Source organism: Bombus pyrosoma, linkage group LG13, assembly GCF_014825855.1.
Source record: "Bombus pyrosoma isolate SC7728 linkage group LG13, ASM1482585v1, whole genome shotgun sequence".
NCBI lineage: Eukaryota > Metazoa > Arthropoda > Insecta > Hymenoptera > Apidae > Bombus > Bombus pyrosoma.
In genome coordinates this window covers 1,402,839-1,424,865 of record NC_057782.1, presented here as the reverse complement: position 1 = coordinate 1,424,865, position 22,027 = coordinate 1,402,839, and the positions used below count along the sequence as shown (strand labels likewise).

General features: G+C 39.5%; 1 protein-coding gene across 3 annotated transcripts in view; it reads right to left on the bottom strand.

Moving 5' to 3' along the window:
* Positions 1-22,027, bottom strand: part of LOC122574459 (POU domain, class 6, transcription factor 1) — a 210,151-nt gene that overhangs the window by 174,869 nt on the left and 13,255 nt on the right. For all 3 annotated transcript variants that reach the window (XM_043742093.1, XM_043742091.1, XM_043742092.1), the window contains exon 2: positions 17,443-17,738. In XM_043742093.1, the coding sequence (XP_043598028.1) occupies positions 17,443-17,709 (267 nt within the window). In that variant the 5' untranslated portion in view covers positions 17,710-17,738. The remainder of the gene's footprint in view (positions 1-17,442; positions 17,739-22,027) is intronic.

Sequence of the window (22,027 nt, the reverse complement as noted above, 5' to 3'; positions counted from 1 at the left end):
ATAAATATATAATACAAAGAATTGTAATTAGGAGTTTTGAATATCGAAGCTATCAAAATTATTCGACTGATTTTAAAATGACATTTTTATAATTATTATAGATTAATAATAACATTGACCAATCAATAATATATAAATTGCCTTTGTAATTTAAAAAGCATTGGCTAAGAGTAGAACCTATTAAAGATCGATACAGTTGGCAAAGTTAAAATCTTGGTATCAACACGGGTGGAGAGCAGCAGCGAGATACGAATTTCTCTTTTCCTTCCGCGATATACAGATAGGAAAGCGCAAACACGGCGTGCACGGGTGACCCGGCCGAAGGAAGTTCCTAATCCCTGTGGCCGGCTAACGTTCAAACCCACGGCTAGCTCGTCGAGCAGATAGTTACACCTCTATACGGAGATACAGGTAATGCCTGTTTACAGATATCGGGGCAAACATTAATACGAAGTAGCTTCCACGTACACCGGAGGATTACGTTATTCTTAGAACCGCAAACCTGACATTTTAACCAATTTTGTATACGACAAATCTTTTATTTTTTTTTTTATGATACAAAGAAAAAGAGGCTTCGAAAGTTGAAACTATACAACTTTTAGGTATTAGTTTCTGTCAAAACTAATTTTGATAGTTAACTGTTATTAGAGTATCTAAATTTCTGTTCGTAGATATCGTGGTATTTATGGGAAAAAGGTGGAGCAATTTTTTAACTTTGAAAATGGAAACACTTCAATTTAAGAATTGGAAAATTTGAACTTTCAATTAATATAGGAGATTCAGAGATTTTACACAATTAAATTGTAAAGATTCCTACGATAGCCCATTTGCGTCGTTAGATCAATTAAACAATTTTAACGAATCAATAGTTAAACAATCTGTCAAATTTGTTAAGGCAATCGTCGTAAAGCCGAGTTTCTGAAACTTCATAGCGATAAATCTCTTACACATCGACAATTAATCGAAAAACTTCTTATTACTGGATTCGAGCTACTTCCGAGAGAAAGTTAAAGAGTAAGAGAGGAAGGATCGGTGGTTGCGGTCATCAAGGTGGAAAACGGGTCTGGGTGGTGGCGACACACACGTATAGTATCATCCCTTTCAACCCCCGTACTTAGGGTGACCATCTCATTTATATAGTAAAACAGAGTCGCGCAATGGTGAAGCAGGGACCGGGAGTTCAGTTTGTTTGTCGAGCAAACGTTTGCCGACGACACCGCCGGACACTGGTGCCTAGCTAGCTCTGGTCCTTGGTACAAGTCTGTCTGAACCACTGAAGGTGGGTCCAGAGAGGGTTGGGTGGTAGCAGGGGGGAGGGATTTAATACCATCTCCCAGGATGAACAGTGGTGGTCAAATAACTTCGGCCAAGTGATTCCCTGCGACGGTATTAATGTGTCCAGTCCCTTCGGGCTTCTGCTTCATCTCGAAATGTCGATAATCTAAAGGCGTTCCTACTACCAGCCCCTCCAGCGTCATTAACTTCGCTCTGTTCGCGAGAATTATTCCTACGTCTGCAACTATACAACGTATATCAATTAAAAACAAAAATTCTCTTTGTTGGCTAACAAGATGAGACTGTCCCTATAATACTTTCCTACCAGACGTTAGTTAGGCTGGTTTAATTAAGCAGCTTCGATTACACGGTCCAATAAAGGCGCGAAGGATTAAATTCACCATGTAAAAAGTCCACAGTCACCACTCTCGCAATCAGTATTAATTGAAAATTCCCATCGACGTGCCTGGGTACGGCGACTCTGACGTCAATTCAAAGAAACAAACACCTCATCCTCCGTTGGTTCTACCGAGAGAGTGAAACAGTTGATGCAAGGAGAAAGCGGAATGAGGAGAGACAGAGACAGAGAGAGAGAGAGAGAGAGCGAGAGAGAGATAGGATGGACGGTCGCACAAACGAAGATTAAACACGAGTGACGCTCGCGATTTCAAGATTCCATTCGTCTTACTCTAAGATCTAAACATCAAGGTCGTAAATCCATCAATAAATCCCGGCGCCCTCCTCGCGGTGACCACATTTGCTTAGGGATAAGAAGCAAAGACAAGCACACGAGGAGGGGGATGGAGGTGTAAGTCTGTAGGGCAGTGAGGAATGGCTTGGTCTAGCGAGCCTTTAGCCCCGGCTTAGCATGTACTGGAAACACCATCCCCTATCCTTCGTGTCGGGGCCAAGTTATACCCGCAAACAGTCGTACATTAGTGCCTGCAGGAGTCCTGCAGGATTTATAAGGGGCGCCCGCGGGCGCACAGGAGGCTATGTGGCCGTCTCTCGATGGTTAAAACTAGAAGAGACCGGTGGGATGGGGCATTGAGATCGGCCTGTGTGCGAATATCGTGGGCGAACGAGGAGGTAAGAGACGGAGAATTAGAGGGATACAGAGCAAGCAAGGCGGAGATGCTAGGAACTGTGGAGTCCAATCGAAGTGGAAGGGCGAGAGAGCAAGATAGCCAGGAAAGGGTGATCTCTCTAGGTTTGAGTTCCCTGGAATACGAGAGAATATTTACGTGTGCATCTGATGCACTGGTCAGTTTATGCTACTCTGAATTTCCCTCTTCCCTCCTCGTTGGACTAACCTGAATTTCTCTACAATCTGGTAAACCTAGCGTCCAGGTAAACATACTAGCCGCGGTACGAACGAAAGCTCTGCTGTTACTCCATCGTTCTTCGCCTAACGTTACACACGTTAACCTAAAACCCAATTTCTACCTTAAATCGTAAAAGGCCCTGGTATCGTCACTATAACCATTCATTATGTAGCAACCGTACGAAAGGGGGTGGATAATGCACCGCCGGGGATTATCGTATTCGATCCTCGAATTCGTTCGTGCAACTTCGTATCCGCGAAACTACTGCTCGTTGCGCTCGGGCTTTAACGAGCAATTGGCAGCCAGTGGAAACGGGCTAAACATCAGGGACGAGGTTCAACTCGGAGTCTCTAAGAGTTCCGTTCGGTACGTGAGCACGTCGCCAGAGGGTTGGATCGGCCGCGGAAACAAGATGGGGGCTCGGTCAAGGGGGTTGGTCAGGTTGAAGGGAGGTGGAGGCCGGGTGGGTGGTGGTAGCCAGTGGTCAGCACACTTGGCCGACCCTACTTCGCTAACTAGTTTAATGATATATGTTGAGCTACAAGCGCCTTGATTAATCGTTAACTAATGTTGGACCTCGTAGTGCACCACCACCACTGCTAGCACCACTGTGCCGGTACAACTACTACCAAAGCAACCCGGCCATCGTCGCCCACTATCACCAGGCCAGAAACACCGTGCCACACGCTTCATGAAGGAGAGAAGGGGAACTGGTATGACGAGAGGAAGAGAGGCTAGGAGGGAAGGTCTCTACGCCACCGCAGCAGTCCTTACCCTCGTCGAATCTACGGGACCCAAACTCGAACGTGGCCAAACAGAAATCTAATCTCACTCAGCGTATAATTTGATTTATGACTCGCGGCTGTTCGGGCGGAAAGAGGTAGGAAAAAATTGGAATTGAGAGGCTGACCGGACCGTGAGGAAAAGGAAGGGGCCAAGCAGCTCCTACGGAGTCATCGATGCAATTTGTCCGAATGTCTATCGTCCACTGGGGGTAAGAGAAACGAAAATGGGTGAGAGAGGAGAGTAAAGGGGGCCTCGGTGGTACGCAAATTTACGTCTCGCGAGAGACGTCCTGAAACCCCTTCAGCCTTCCTCGAATTGAATTAACTCGGCGTCTTCCCCCGGCTCTGTTCCTGAGCTGCGCACGTGGAACATTGGTCATCCCTAATTCGCTTATGGCCCTCGATCAATTAAGTCGTCGGCCATTCGCGCAAATCCCGCTGACCCTTCCAGACGTCGTCTGCTCTTCCACGAAGACATCGTGTTACTCTGCCCGTCGCGACGTACGATTTGATACTTTGGTTTACAACGTTCGATTTTAAGATTATATATCGACGGTGTTACGAAGTCTTATACGGTTTAAGTGGGTTCTAGGAAATTTTTTGATCCGATTACGGTTAAGAACCTTGTCAATGGAAGTCACGTCCGTATCTTCAGATATCTTTGTCTTCTTATATATATTATATGGATTATATATCCATAAACATCTACATATTGTATCCGTGTATTTTATTAAATAAAATAGAAACGTTCGCTAAAAAAAAGGGTCGAGAAGTTGGTAAATAACGATGTGTAATATCTATAATTAATTTGTTAAATCGCCAGGACTAAAAAGAAATTCATTTTGCCATAAGTAGAAGTTAGGTAGAAGAGTTAGGAAACTTTAAGGTGAAAAAGTCCGCATAAAAAGCACGTAAAGAATATGCAAAAATATATAATGTGTAAAACAAATCTCTGCTAAGAAATAAATTTCGATAATTTTATTCGCGTAAACATTCTCATCTTCCATATCTATTTCATGCAATTTCACACAACGGAAACGTGTTCTCAAGAAAGGAACCGCAGCATTCGAGCAACGCGCCACGGTAGTTGTATTCGATTAATGCGGTGAACGCCGATCATAATATGGGACTGGCGTGTACGAATATGGCGAACGTATCGCGCGGCTTTGGATGGAGAGGGCTGCGATGGGGAGTGCCAGAGGGGGTGGCTCAGGGATGCAAGACACCGTGAAATTACCAGCAGAATCTCCCATCCCCGTGGGGGTGGTTGGGTGGAACGGACTCTGTCCACTCCGCGCCCTTGGACCACTGGCCAGCCGGGTATTTGTCTTGTCTCCTTGTTTATGAGATTCAACATTGTTATTTGGCACCGCACCGGAGAGTTCTAGGTACCGTGTGGCCGCTAGTTTCCGGCGAGTTTCCTACTTTAAAAGGCCGTGTCGTGGTGCACGATTGCAACGTGACTTATCCGCGGTTCTTCCTCCGCGGTTCTTCGTCCGCAGTACGATTGTCTTTAATCAAGCAGGAAAGGTCTCTTAACCCTCGTGTCGTCTGAATTTAGTTTTCACTTAAAGGTGAATTTTCGTAAGTCTATGCATTTGAATGTCTTTAATGATTTTTGGAGAAATGTGATTTGAAGAGATTGGTTTTGTATGTGGAGAAATTTGGCTATAATATTGGATTAGAATTACAGAAGAACCACTTCTCTCGTCAAGTAGTATAAGTATCTTGAACGTGAAGAAACAGAAATATATTGGAGTGAATAAATATATGAAATAAAAATTGTATCTCGGTTAGGCTGTAATAAAATATTTTGAATAATCAGATTTATATTTGACAAAATTGCTTTTTCCTATAAGTAAGAATAAAATTGTATTCGTACAATTCGTATTCATCTCTGTAAATACATGCTGCAAAGAAGCTTTAACTAAATTAAAAGAATAATCAATCTTTTAGAACAATCAAAATGACCTCCCTTTAGACATTCGCCATCAATGCACATGTTGCAATAATCCAAGCCAAGAAAATTTAAGAACAGAAATTAAACATTATTACTTAAAACAACGAACAAAAATTAATTAGTAGCAACGAACGTGTCATGCAAACTTCGTAGAAACATTTAATATATTTTAAACTCATACAAAAGGAACGAAAAGTCTCTTAATCGAGAATCAGAACTTGTCCTTCAATCCTTTTATAATTTAACTATCCTCAATAAACTCACGCGCACACATCTTTATGTTTCAATAAATAATTCTAACACAATAAAACCAAACTCGTAAATATCGAATTCCTTTCCAAGCTTGGATACTTACCTGTTTAAAAAACAAAGATCTCTTAAAGTACCTCGGATCTCGCGATGTAAAAACGCATGCGACCGACACGTGATCCGTGAATTATCATAAGAAGAGTGCGTATAATCTTGGCCGTTTAAATTACTTAATAACGGGCCGCGACTATACAGTACGACTTTGGTTGCGTGGCACTATCGTTAGGGCGGGCCGCATTTTCAATTAAATATATCTCGCGCAATCGCAACACCTTATCGCGAGCGTAATACGTTCTCGATTGCGAGGCGAACATCGAACTGGTTTGGACAATGGTGCCATATACGGCCGGCAAGCGAATTGCAATCACGTTTCCCGCGGTGCTTAGCGTTTCGCTCCTTCGCAAGATACTGTTTTAAATCAGTCGAGATAATGTTATCCGGCTTATGTTCCGCCTAATCGTCGAATTATCTCGACTACCGGCTCAACTAAGCCCCCGCTCGAATTACCTTCTTTTCCTCCACCTGATATATACAAGAGGAATTAGAATAAACAAAGGGAATTGCGATAGGAGGAACCTGATAAAGCAAAAGAGGAAAAGAGAAACTGAAGAATATTTGTATTTAACCATAAGATGTAGAATTCAGACAAATGGCGTTTTAATCAACTAAAAAATCTAAACTATCTGTTAAAATGGATTGAAAATTGGAAAAATAGGAATTTTATTTCGTGTCTTATTAAGATTCTGAGTACAAAATGAAAGAGTAACTAAGGATTTTTATGACCCAATACTAATTACTAATTAACATTGTAGCGACCATTTCAAAAGAAGTATAAATCAAACAACCACAAATAATTATGATATCATCGAAAAATCGGAGAATAAGCGTCTGGAGAACAACTTTATTACCATTAGACGTTTCACATCTTGATTAGTTAAAACACGATTCGTTTTATGGCATGTGTCCGTGACATATGCGTATGAAGAAATCGTTTGAAAAGACGATAAAAACGATGGTGGATGAATAAGACATTTATAAATAATTTTATATGTAAGTGAATTTAATGGGCTGGGTTTGGAGAAGATTCTCACGACGATCTCGGGGATTTATACGAGCGTATAATTGATTGGTCGCTCGCAGCGAGAGGGATCGTCGTTTTAATAAGTATTTTCCAAATGGATTCTTAGAATCTCGTTAAGAAACGATCTCTGACTAAATACGCACTGTGTTGGTCGGTTGCACGTACATACGCACACATATAGTGGCTTGACTGATTATACCAAATTAGGTGTCTACGTGGCAGAAAATCTCTTGTTTCCGTGTGCGGTGTACGGGGAATTTAAGCTTGTCAATGAATGCCCCTTGATTAATAATTAGTTGAGAATAGTCGCGGAGGACGATTCTTTGTTCTAAACTTACGACACAATTGCTTCGTGATACTTTATCTTCTGTTTTCTGTTATCCAATCCTTACTTTTTTACAATCACATATACGATACACTAATGTGTACATTGAGTATCCGTACGCTTTGTCGAATTTATTTTATAAGATTTGATATTACAAATTTGTTCGTTTTATAAGATCTTCATATCATATAATTTTTACCAAAACGTGCAAATTAATGACAAATTAATAACTAGCAGCAGTATTTATAACTTTTCAATGGAATTTATGGATAATAAATTTAAGTTACATTTTAGAAAACTTAACTCAGATTTTATATATCATTATGGAAAAAAAGATATGATGCCGATAGTTTTTCCATCAGTGTAGTAGAACTTCCTTTATCTAGCTCACAGGTTAGAAATTAGGTAACCTGAGGAGCTTTCAAACAACAAGATAATTCTATAAGCTTCGAAAATTACGAACACCAAGTTTGTTATTGCATATTAGCTTTTGAAACACAATATTGTAGCGGCATAATGTTCTACTGTACGTAGGTACATCAGAAGATAATGTTCTACTGAACGTATGTAGGTACATCAGAAAATAATGTTCTATTGTATGGAGATACATAAAGAACAAAATCATTGCAAGCTATTAAAAAAAAGCAAATGTCCTTATTAAATATTATACTTATGATTAGTGTCACTTACTATGAAGATACCGAAGCTTCTTTTTCTTTAGCATTTCTTTTTACTTTAAAAACAATCACCTTTTTGAATAAAACTAAAAAGACCAAGCTTTCTTTAAAATAAAATATTTGCGAATAATTATACTTGTTACGATCAAACGAAAGTCCCGAAAGCCTGAAATCTATAGATACACGTTTCAAAAAGATAACAAAAAACAAGCCGAATCCTACGGCTATACACAAATGATGGAAAATCATTGGCACCATCGATACGCAGAAAGTCTGCACGATCAATTGTCATAGAAAAAGCGAAATCGGGCTGGTGGTTTCAAAGATGAGCGGGTATTCACGTAGCGGAGATTCGCATCAGATGGAGATTGAACGAATGACACAGACCGCGAGCGAATTTCCGGAGGGTAGGAAGAGGGAGAGGATCGTTTTGGTGGTGCTGCGCGCCGCGACGGGAGCGTCGCCCTCAAAGAGCGTCGGCAATTAATTTTACAAGGACGCAAAAAGGATAGCAAAAAGCGGTAGAGGAAAAGCGGCCCGTGTGGGCCGGGTGCACACGGCTCCGCCACCGTGGCGGGGTCCTCGCGCGACGATGGGTTTTTATCTACAGCAGAGTTGTCAGGCCAACGAGTTCTCTGCCTCGTTGCCTGGCCACTGGCGTATAATGTCCACCGTCAATATAAGCTGTCGGATGCTTTTTCCTAAATTGACAGATTTTCAATTTAATCAAGTTCCAATCTAATGGAAAAATGCCCGATCTATCGGGGGATGTATGTTCGGCCGCGGCTCTCTTTCTCTGTTTCTCTCTTTATCTCACATATACTGTGTGGTCCTCTCTCCTTCCCTTCACTGTATATGTGTATCTACAGGTATATGGTATGAACAGAGGGAAAGAGCGCGAACGATGGAGTCTGAATGTACGGCAAGCGCGGAGGGGCCAGATTGAAATAATACTTTTATGTTTAATCGCAATCGAGGAGTCCGGTCCAGCGATTGTGCGGAGCCGCACGCCGATCTCCGAGATTAATCTATTGATAAACATTCCATCACTCTGCGAATAGCAAGCGGGAGAAATAGACGAGCCGTCGGCCGACGGGATATCACCCTTCTCGCTCCACCCTTCCCTTCCAACCCTTTCTATCCTATAGTCACCCCTTCTCTCACTGTGTACTTCTCTCTAACTATCTCCGTCGCTCTTAATACTTGTTCTTTCTTTCTCTCTTTTTCTCTCGTTCTGCCCGTTCTCCTCTTTTTTATTTCCTTTTTTTGTAGGTTTTCGTCGACGTCGTTCTGGCTACCTTGCTTTTACCGAACGCCGCTTGTCGAGCGGTACCCTATTCTTCCTTTTTTCTCACTTTTTCCCCCCTTTTTTCTTTCGATTCTTTTCTTCCTTCCATTTTTTCCTCTCTTTCTTTCTTCCCCCTTTTTTATTCTTTATTGGCTGAATAAACCTTTCGCGAGCGGCAAGCACACGATCGTGCGTCATATAATCGCAGATTTTCCAATCCATAAAGCGACGTCCGTCAACTCGCCGGTGATGCTTTATAGAATTCGAAGTTTGAATACTCGAAAGGACAGAGGAATCATTTGGCTAATTATCGATGGTATCGTGTCGTATTTCACGTACCTTTCAATTCGTCGAATGTTAATCATTGTATTTATATAGAATCGTCGATGGTTCAAGTGATTTACGATCTAGTTCAATATTCGTTAGGACGATATTCCGAAAGTAATTCGCGCAAAAGGAAGCGCAGAATTAGAGTTACGTGCCATAAATTCATTTATGCCCGTACAAAACAGACAATGTCGCGTTTGAAATATGAGTAACTACTTAGTCTGTAAACCAATTAGTTGGCAAGTTTCAACGACAGCAAGTTTCTCTAAGAAGAACGGCGTCGCTTGATGAGCTGGAAACACAAAGTAGCGAATTGCACGCTATAGACGTGGTGAATGGAAAACATCTCCGAAAATGCGAGTATAAACGATTATAATCAATGTTCTCAATTTTATTAATAGTACTAATATCGAGTAAACAAAGTATATAAAGAAAATATGAAGTGTGTTCACTGCTGTACAGTTGCCCATTTTTATATTTTGCGATTTTATGTCACATAAACTGTCAACTTCAAAATGTTTCATCGCATATATTTGCAAATATATTCCTGCTCAAATACGGAGAGAAAAGCAATATATATCAGAATCATATTGACATAATCTTTTACAGTTTACTATATTTACTACGTTTTGCCTAAAGATACAAGGTACATTATTCCTATCCTCTCTGACGTTACATCATTTTTACATCATTTTATACTGGCATTTTACTATCTTTCTGCATTGAGCGAAGTTCCAAAGTATTCATACTTATCCAAAGCTACAATAAAATTTACTTCATGAATTTTCGTACAGTTACTGCCTGCCTTAACAATTGGAGTGATTTCACGTGTGCCAGAATCCGAAAACGATCGTCATTCCGTAACCAGGAACCGCTGCGAAATCATCGAATCCGCGGAGAGCGCAACCTTGTCCTGGGCTAACCGACGATAATTGTGAAATTCGATCGAAACCCGATTGACTCGGTGAAATGAGCCAGCAGAGGTAATGAGATCCGAACGTGAAGCCGGGCCGGTTTGCTGCGCCAGCACCCCTCGTTTGCCTTCAATCACTTTCTTGACAGATGCATTTACGGTCCCGGGCTCGTGGCCATCAAGGTGGAATGCGCCTTAAGGCCCTCCACTACGTACACCAACCTGTCGATCCATCGAACGGTTCCGAACATCAGAATCTGCCATTCGAAATCATTAAGTTCAATTGACCCTTGAATAATGTCGATTTAAATAACGTGGATTTAGCTCTAGCTAAATAACGAATTTTCTTGTTCAATAATTTTGGGTTGGTTGTGTGTTTAGTTGAAGTTAGATTATTTTGTTGATCGTAACAATCTGTCTGTATATTTTCCATTGGAAATAAGATAGAATATCATGGGAAATATATGGTGTGCTCTGAGGGTACACCTCTGAGTTGAAGGACTAATAAAGACTAAGTAGGTTAACTAAGTTAATTTTTAACCATATACTTCTACAATTACGCGATTAAAAGGTAATAGAGATAAAATAATTTTGGTTAGATTGGTTTTAGTTCTTGCAAATGTTAGAACTTTAAAATGACGCGATACGTTTATGAATAGGATAAATGAAGAAATTTCAAAAATCCAAAAATTGGGAATCCGATTGACGAGTTAAGTCTTCCTCGGAGTCGCAATATAACTTTTGCGAAGTATTATATTGTATTTGCGCTATCTTTCCTTCCAATGTTCTTTAAATCATTCACACTGTTAAAAATTTGTTAGTTCATAAAAATTATCTTGTTGTAATCAATCTAAAAGATTTAGTAACACATAGGTCACCGATGACAACCTACCAGTCAACGTGATAATAACATTTTCTTTTCTCTATCCTATGTCATCATAAAAACACAATGGTGACATGTACAAAATATGGCTTTCGATCGACAGCTGGCTATTGTACTTAAAGTTTCAAGAAGTCAAAAATTGTACGCCGGACTACGACTCTCTACTTCCAACTCTCCGATTTATTTAAGAATCTGTAGTTACTACGCGTGCAAGGATGCTTTCTTGGCAAAAATCAGGAATATCGTCGATTATTCGTGATACTTCAACGTGTAATACTCTCGTGTATTCTCTTCGAGAATCTCTCCAAGGATCCAAGGAGAGACACGTTCGTGACGATGCATCTATTCGATGTTTAACCGGATTCTCTGACTCGCAGATACGTATCGACTACCGGCAGATCGCTGGCACCCCATGCCGAAGGCACTCGATGCATTTTCTACTCGCTTCTATTTTATTTCAAGTCGTTCCATAGGTCGTACGAGTGCAGGGAAATTGGATCTCGACGCGACAGTCGCTGCGCTGGTCGTTTCTAACGAATTTGCAGGGAGGGGACCTTCTTTCTCTTTCTTTTTAACGCCGCTCGCTCGGTGATTTCAATGCTCTGAAGGGTACTTTAGACTTCGTGTGTTTTGCGATAAAATCGAGATTGTTGCAAGAACTTCGTTGTTTTTTCTCTCTTTTTGTAATTGTACAATGATTTTGTAGTGACGGGAAGATCTTTGATTGGACGAAAGTCTAAAGAAACTTGTCTATAGCCCATACAAACTTTTTAAAATTATTAAAAAATTGTCGAATATATAAAAGTGTGAATTTTTTGACTGATTTAAGAATGGAGAATTGTTTTAAACACTTTTATCTAATGTCAACTACTGAAATTACATTCAAATTACATTGATATTCATAGAGTCAACTACAACAAAATAGGATATTCTGATCTGATAATTTAACTATAACTTCGCATTTTCTAGCTACACGTATTTCGTTTTAATATAAGTCATTTGGATCCTACATGAGAAAAACTTTCGAGACGGTAAACTTCTGATAGTCGCAAATTGGTAAAATCTTTCTCTGACTTTCTAAATTGAGCACTTCAACTCTCAATAACAAAAGTGTTCAACTAATTCAAAACAATCAACGTTCTTACTATTCGCCAGTATCATCTTTCTTCATATCCCTCCATCGTCGCTAAATTTCCCTACTGATGAAATTTCCCTATGAGAATTGAACAATAAGAGCTCGAAAATACACGAGTAATATTTTACAGAGCGTAAGACAATCAGGAGAAACACAGAGCCGCGAATGGCCATGAGAAAACCGTGACCGATAGCAATGAGCCGCGATTACTCTTTCTCATCGAGTTTTTATGGTTTCTAATTGTCAATGATCGTAACTGTGTGCAAACGAGTCCTTCACAGCATTACTCTTTTTCCGTTGAGTGGCTCATTTACTCTCGAACGGCCTCTAACGAAAAATCCTTGAAGAACTGTATCTTTGTATAGGTATACTTATTAATGTTAATGAATATCTATTATTCTCGCGAGAAGAAGATATTCCGTAATTAAAAGAGAAACGACTATGTGTATAATGGCATTGAGGGAATCATTTGGAATACGACGCTCGGAGGTCTAATAATTTATAATTATCGCGTCGAGAAGTTCGAACGATTAATGTTCTATGTGAAGAGACGTTTTCGAATTACAGGTTGGAAAATTATCAAAAGATGATTAAGTTCAATTGGTGGTTTCAAATTTCTGAAAATCTTAGTATGATAAAATAGACATGAAGGGGAATTTTAGTATAATATGGAAGTATCTAGGCGACAAAAGATCTTTTATAACACGTATCATTTTTGAACTCGTCTTTTTTTATTTATTTTTGATCTGGTTAAAGTTTATTAAATTTTCACTTCACTTTATCAAAATTCTATTTTCTTAAAAAGATTGTGAATTAATCCAACAGAATCATTCCTAATCATCCTTCATCTTCGTTCCTGCAATATTCGCAGGATTTCTATTTCAAAATTAAACAATAAAAAGTTTAATACAAGTAGTAAAACAAAATACAGACTATTCGCAAATAAATTTAACTTGTTACTGTCTTAAACTTTCGAAAAGTCTGAAAAAGTTCTGGAATACTTATCGAAGTAAATAATTGAAATATATAAATAAAACTTCTGTTATTCGCTGGTCGTCAATGATCTAATTTGCCAATGATGAGTTAAAATCACACCACTGTAAAAAACATTTTTTCAAATTTAAAAATTTTTTTAATCTTTTTATTCTCAACTCCCATATTAACTATAATTTACCAAACAACTATTTCAACATCTATCAATAATAGTTCTAAAGTAACAAAATGTAAAATGAAAAAGAAGTAAATTAAACGTCTTAAGAAACCTCTCAAGCGTATATTCCATGAAAAAAGAAAAGAATTTCAGCAATTTTCACATGTTAATACCGATAAATAATTTTACAATCATAATTCTCTCTACCTTTCATTCCTAACGCTTACAAAATAATAATCCAACAATCGCTTACTTTGGTCATTTGTTCGTTATTCATATATCATCATCTCGCCACCTTTTTGGACACTCATCAATAATCATTCTACAAAATAAGTAAAGTAGTAAAATCAGAAGAAAGAATAACATAAATTAAACATCTTAAGAACCTTTTGAAGAGTACACTTCAAAAAGGAACAAGAAAAGCTAAGCATCTTTGACATGTTAACACCGATAAATAAGAAGATCGTAGCCGGCGGCTGTACGATCGCAATTTTTCGCTGGGTCTTTTCATATCTCACCAAGCGAGCGCACCACCGCCGGCGGAAACTCGCTGGCGACATTATTATGTATGCTGTACCCTGTTAAGCAGAGAGAGGCGTTTCTTTTTGCATCGTCGCTATGAAACACATCCTAGTTCTTTTGCGCGTAAATTGCATGCTCCCTTCTTCAGACTACGGGCACCGGGACGCCGAGGCATTAAGTCCATGCGTGGAGTGTCCACGGATGGATCCTGGATGTTTGCCGAGGGGATAATAGTGTAATGGATGAACAGAGACCAAGCGTGGACCAACGGATGAGACTGCTGTTTTCGAGACTCTAGTCTGAGGCTTCGCCGCCTCATTCCTCTTCTAGTATACTATTATTCTCTTTCGTCGGCTAATTGGCATCATTGTTGTGCATTGTTGGACGGACGAATTGTCGGGCGTTCCCGTGATGCCACGAATCAACCGTGCCCGTCCGCGAAAAAAGAAGCGCTTTTGTCGAACTTTAATAAAACGCTCCGGCGTGAATGCGACGACGATTAGGATTACACTGACATTAATGCTGGCCTCTCCATTGCGGTGATGGACACAGTGCTATCTGTAGTTTTAGGATTTTTAGAAATTTGAACATTTAAGGTACCTCACGAGTTAGACTTCCCATTATTGTATTTTTCTTCTTTTTTCTAATATGAAAGAATCACACAATTGGGTTAGCTCTTTTAGCCATAAGCTATAAGTTACTGGTTGTAATAAAAGCTCTAGTTTATTAATTAAATGAATAAGATTTTACAACTTACAAATCATGTGATTATCTTATATAATGTAAAACTTTAAAATTGTAGAGAAGATATCAATATAATCTACAATTTGTTATTTATTATGCACCAATGTTATTAATCAGTAAATTATTGTGCGATTCCGAAAAACCTCATCTGACAAAAAATCTTCTTTTGTCTAATAAATAACAAATAAAATTGTGTTCCCTATTAATTATAATAACAATGATGGTACTTTGTATTAAACTATAATTAGCGGTTGATCCTACATAATCTCAAATATAGAATTCCTAGCAGAGGAAAGCCCACAAAAAAAGAAGCGAAAGAAAATATCTCACTTTTTAAACAAAGCCGTTTAACTCAAATTTAGCCATCAATACGAATTACAACCTAGCCTCTCTGGCGAATACCTAGCGGCCAAGTAATTCACCGCTTACGAACCGAACAAAACGGCTCTCGTTAACAGACCTCCCATAAATACTAATTTCGCGCGTTGCACGCAACTAGCTTCGTTCCACGTACACCAAAATAACATTCAGGCCAGTTCGTGATCATGCAACGAGCCTATACTTCGCCCGTTTTCCCCGTGTTCCGAGTATTATAATAAACAATTACGATCTATGATAAATAAGATCCGAACCGAATAATCTTGACAGGAGAAAAGAAGTATCCTTGTTAACGAGAGCACGATATATCGTGATCGCCAAAGATCTAGTGTTGATCTTCTGATACAGATTACAGTCTGATAAATGATCGACGCGGCCATTTCGATGGAGGGGCGACTTGGAAACCGTGATTAGACTTTAGTCCGTACCGTGGAACGCGGAAGTCTTTCATGCAAACGCTTAGGCAAATGTCGTATATACGCGCAGGAGAAGTCGCATACCGTGGCGTGGTAGCCCCGTTAGAAACTTTGACATTCTATCTGCTACGATTTTCCCACGAGCTCCGATGTACTAACGGGAGCAACCTTTTCTGGCAGTTTTGTGGTAATAACCCGAGAGTCAGCCGCTCTCTTAATGCTCCAACGACCCGCTATGTATGTACCGAGTATGGAGATTAGATTGGTACAAGTATATGGGTATATTTACAAGTAACTACCCGATAACGCCTTTGTCTTTTTCTTCCGCTACGAGACTTAGAAAGCGGTTAGAACATGGTGATCTATGACTCACGGATATGTCGAATAACGTGTGCAATGAACCGCTCGATTATACAATGAATTACCGAGAAATTGTAAAATTATAAGAAATTTGCGTACTTTTTGTGGAAAAAAATTATGTGGCTGAATATTAAGTTTGATTCGACATATAATTTTTCGTAGATAGATATTAACCCTTTCACAATGTAACACAAGAGACTTGGATAAGCTTGTGAATATAATACCAAAAATTTCAAATCTTGGACATTATTACGTATGACGCGATTATTATAATTTATTGCTTGTAGAAAGTTAAAAGGGTCCGAAGACCTTGAGGATATAGTTCTAAATATTATTGCACTGTCAAAGGATTAAATTTGATTTCATATGCAATTTATCAATTGCACGATGAAATAGGTATGAAACTTCAATAAAGCTTATAGAATTGTAAGAAATATGCGTATTTTTTTGTAAAAAATTATTTGAATGGATATTTGATTCTAATTACAATTTATCAAATGAATGCTAAGGAAATTACAAAAGTTAAATGAAAATTAGTTATAAGAAATTCGCATATCCTTTACGAAGAATCGTTTCATTGGATGTTAAATATTAAGTTTAGGGGCACAGTTAAATAGACGATAGAGCAATGGTATCACGCGTTGTGCAATCCCCGAAGAAAGAATCAACTGGTACAATGACCCCATCGTCCACATGGAAGTCGTTCGACACGCTTTGTTTTGTACGTTAATCATATACAGGTCAGAGAGACCATTGGCCGATTTAGGTTGGGATGCGGCGCGGCAGCTACTTAAGCAGACAATTGGTTGTCATTGACACACAAAACCGTTACTAACGAGTGTGACGATCGTTTCGACTGAGGGTCTTTCTTATTATTAACTATCTAGGACTGCGCGAGTCCACGGATACCGGGGGAGGAATCTTCACGTTTCCTTTCATTCTCAAAATTAGCCAAATTAGGAAACTATTGACTTTAATATGCTTCGAATTATAAAAACATCTGCATGCAACGAAAAACAGATAATATTTCTTTAAATATAAGTTAAATAATTTCTCTCTAAATTACAAAATTCTAGCTGTTGTTCATCACCGTTGCTATTTCTAACATCTTAATTTTGAACATTTCTAAAACCACTTACGTATTAAATATCCTTACAATAGTTTTTAGATTCTAACAATAACTCTATTTCTTTATCTTCCAATCTAAACATCGTCCAATTATAATGAATTCTGAAGACTTCAGAATCTCCGAATTTTAAATCGAAGATCACTTAATCATCCGCGACTCGTGCTCATCTAGATAGAAAAGAAAAGAAAATTGTAATAAAAAAATCAATCCTCGTCGCTTAATATACATCCCCTTAAATTTCCTAAACTATTAATCGAACGACTTCCACTCGAACGACACGAGTAAATCTCTCGTATAATTCGTCGCGTTATTTAACGAGCATTGCGAGTTTCACGAAGTGACTGCACCCGTGTTGATTAGAACGAATCTTAATCGATCACGGTACATTAGTTCGTAGAGTGAACGCAAGGGAGAGAGAGCGAGAGAGAAATAGAGATATATAGGATTCATAGGGACTTACCTCGCTCTTCAGATTCAATGGCACGTCGCAGGGCGCGTCCAACTCGGCTTCCGTTTTCACCTGATGAGACAGCATACTGTGGCTGTGCCTGGGCGGCACGGCGGTCGCCAACATGTTGGGATGCTGCAGATGCTGAAGACGAGGTTGGAGATGGGACTGGTGGTGATAAGGCGGCGACAATTGGGTGTTCAGAGTGCGAAGATCAGCTGGCGGGGAAGCGGGCGCAGCGGTACTGCTCTGTTCCTCCTCGGCCGAACCCTCTGCCATGTCAGCCTTGCATCCCGGGGACTCGTAATCTGCAAATCGACCAAAACTCTCTGAGGACCGATCTAATAGTTGAAATCGCCGCCCGCACGCGCCCCTGTCCCGTTCCCAATTCCATAATGCCAGGAATATCATTTGTCCCGGTTCGATATGCGCCGATGGGCAAAATGTGTCAGATAATGATCTGATAAATCAATTTTGGATTAAGATGTACGTTCAAAGACTTGTCCCAAGCCTGCTTTTTATTCACTGAAATAAAAGTGCGATTAGGATATAAAATTTTAAAGGCAGCAGCAAGATTAATCACAGATGTGAAAGCATTGTTAATTTGGCACAAACGTACGAATTCGAGAATCAACGTAACAATGTAACAATCAATGAAATATAAACTACAAAAATTTCTCTCACTCGGTCTCTTTTTCCAACGATAATCTTACAGCATTTTTGCTTCAAATTACATGTAATTATATCTATATATGGACAAATCTTATATACAAAGATACCTTGTTCATAGTGAAAGACTTAGATCTGATGATAACAATCAATGACAGACAAGATCTTTATCTGAACTTTCTATTTTAACTTTTATGTTACTATTGGTTTGAATATGTACGTTTATTCTTTAGATACTTTATATACTTACATACACGCACTCTTTCTTGTTCAACAGTTTTTCTATTTTCGAGAAAAGGCTTGTTTTCTTTTTTTCATACGAATGTAGAGTCAATGAGACGCGACGCTATTTTCATGATGCGCGTGCTGTGGGTAAACAATTGCTGACATTTGACGCCAAGCACGATACGTTTGAATGCAAGATGCTCCTAACACTCTTTCTTCCCAAATTTAATCCTAAATATATTCTAAAAACATTATAAATACGTACAATAGTATTAATGTTTACCAAATAAAACACATAAATGTCAATTGATCTCACAAATTCCGAAAAAAATCATAACCTCTCTATTATTATGAAATGTAATACAGAAAAGAAAGTTAAAAAGACTAATAACTCGCAGTTGATGTTCTAAATTCCAGATTTTTATGCATTTATGGGAAATTCAAAATTTAAAAATGCATGAGACACACGCATATATGTGTAAGACATAGGTATGTAACACGACATATTTACATGCGTACATATACATGCAATATGTAAAAATATATAAACTATTCAAACTATAATACTTGTTAGAATACGTATTGAATATCAAGCAAATCTCTATTAGATTCTATTTCTTTAATCGTGTTCATAAAGATACAAACGAACATCCTACTGACACTTAACCTAACCTAGAGATACTACATAACCAGCCACGCCGACAATTTATCATATAATATCGCATATATTCTTACTAACAGCATCTCTCCATGGTTCCAAAACGTTTCCACACATCTCCAAAACTACGCAGGAAGTTTCGATTTTGAAGAACAGAACACCAGTCACCAAGAAATATGTGCTCGAACCTTATGCTTCGCGAAGCAACCTATCACTGAACGTCTCGAAGAGTTCGCAAAACCGCGTGAGAATAACGACGCGTTCGATAGATTTGGAAACTTGGGACCCCAGGAAACTTAAAAGGGCGTAGGACGACACGCATAAACACGATGCTAATTAAACGCGGGAATCCCGCCAGCCGTATCGAAGCGTGCTGCGCGCAGCTGTTAAGAATGCAGACAGTGGAAATTAGAAGGAGGTTCCGCCGTTCATCTTGCCGACTTCAAAGCAAAAACATTTGGTCGATGGCATCGGGACCAGACGAAAATGTTAGGGAGAAGGGGGGGGGCAGAGAGAGAGAGAGAGAGAGGGGCTTCTCGATGGATTCAAGAATAAAATCAGCCTGGTCATACCCTCGCCACCTACCGACACCTCGCATTTATCTGGCTAATTATTTTTATCTAAGAGGCCTGTTAGTAAGAATTCAAGGGCAATGAGATCAGCCTGCCGTCCAGACAGGGACTGCAGGGAACCTGTGATCCTCCTTATTCCATCTTTTCCTTTTCTTCCTCTGTTTCTACATTTTCCTTTTCTCCTTTCCTTCTTCCTGCCTCGGTTAGACCTTCCTCTTTTCCCCGATCGCTTTCTTCCTCCCTTTTTCATCTCTTCCCTAGGGCAAAAGCTTGGGGATCCATCGTCGAAGCCGCGGTTCGTGTACTTGCTGAACGCAACTAACAACATCTGCTTCTATTTTTGCGCTGGCCCGAGTCCAGCGCTTCACTTTTTAAAAGCCGGGCACCTATGACGAACGGCTGGATGGATGATCGAGCGGAAGCAGAATGGGCTAGGGGGGCGAAGGAGAGGGAAAAAGGGAGAGGGAGAGAGAGAGAGAGAAAGTGAAGCCGGTTATTCTGGACAAATTATTGTCAAAGGGCGCACCTTCTGCCCGCCAGCTACTTTGTTCCTCATAAAAGGCGTTTTATAATGGCAACCCGTGTAAATATTTCTCGGACGGGTTTTTTTTTAAAGAGACCGTCGACGACGCGGCGTTCTATCGTGATAGAGGTTCTTTCCTACAAAACAGAGAGTCGGTTCTATCGCGGTTGAGAATCGCACGAATGACACACACAGCCTGCGAAACACACGCCGACGATCCACGCGCTACGTAACACGTAATTGCCGTAGTTTTGTGTCTCGTTATCGGAGAATTAACGCGCGGGATTGCATCATTCGTGAGAATTTCTGGGAACCTATAGGCGGACGCTTAATTGCTCGTGAAAGGTGCACGATTTCATGATCATTCTGCCTGGCAATTGTTCCAACTTGCTGAAGAATTTCTGTGTCAAAAATTTGGAGGATCGAGACTCCATGTATGAAAATTCCTATAAACATTCATCTGTAATATATTTCTGTAATATATATCTTTTTAAAAAGTAATTTCTAGATTAATGAGAAAGAATGTTCCAATAGAATCAAACCAAACCACATAAAAGTCACTCATCACACGACAATCAATATGAAAATACTAAAATCACAAATGTTTCTCGGTGTTAACGTGATCCTACGGCAAGATCTTACAGTGCGAATCATTCGTTTGAAAGGAAGTAAATTGCTCGTGTCTTAAGCGATCCTTTCATTTCGAAGGACCGCTTGTCGACGAACGTGTGGTCAGATGAGCATCCAACGAGCCTCCCTTTTTTCCGTTTGCAGTCGTTAATTTCCGTTGGAATCATATTAATCGCTCTAGGGCTGCGCCCGTGAAATTACTAGACGCTTTAACCACCGGCTGTCCGGCCCGAATTCGTCCGCAACGATTATTATATCGCATCCTGAGGTATAATGCCGGGTATTCCGAAAGCTAGCCAATTAGTATCGTCGATTTGGATGCTTTAATGAGAGTGCGGTTTCATTAGCGTATCGGCATCGTTCATTCTCCCCTTTCCCCCTCTTTTGCAATCGCGATATGTGAAACGGAAGGAGAATCCTTGCAAAACAACGGACGAAGAAATCGACAGTGATTACGATCGTTCATCGTTCAGGTGTCATTGAGCCGCAGAGTTTAAAAATTGCTAGGTTTCGAACTCGTATCAGACCTCGAGAGGCATCTCGTTTCAGTCTCAGGATACGACGATAAATTTATCGTCACCATAAACCCGCCACTTTGACAATTATATACATGTCACAGATATTTTTCGTACGGTAATACGATCGATTTAAGGATGCTTTTATAATAACACTTGTTAATACGTATGATAGTGTGGTGGTAGGAATAACTTCACGACTTCTTTCCTTTTTGCTTTTTCGGTGATAAAGAATTTGGTGCTTAAGAAACGAAGTTGTCATCGGTATCGTTTTAGAATCGATGAATTAGAAAATATTTTAGAATAGATTTAATGACATACGAAGAGCAAAAATACTCGAAACACTTGCTAGTATAGATAATAATATAGTAATTGCAGTGTTTTTGATGACAAAAAATTTAGTTTGTAACAAAGTTATCACCATAATGATAAAATTTAGAATTGATAAGTTTCACTCGGTTTAGCGATGTTTTGAGAATTGAATAACCTACACGCTTATTCGTAGTGCACATGACAGCACGATAGTACAAGTAGTTGCATAGTTTTCTTGGTAATAAAAAATTTGATTCTCATAAAAAAATTGTCATCGCAAATGCAATTACTGAAATCTCATTCCGTCGTCGTTAAACAAATAAAAACTCAACAGTGAAGTACTCAAACGGCCATCAAATGAACGAACAGAATCAGTTTGCATAAACTTTAACTCATGAAATCTAACGTCGAAGGAACAGATGTCCAGTGATGCAACGAATCCGGTCAATTTTCCCGGGAAATGGAGAGGCTCGATTCTCTTGATCGAGCAACG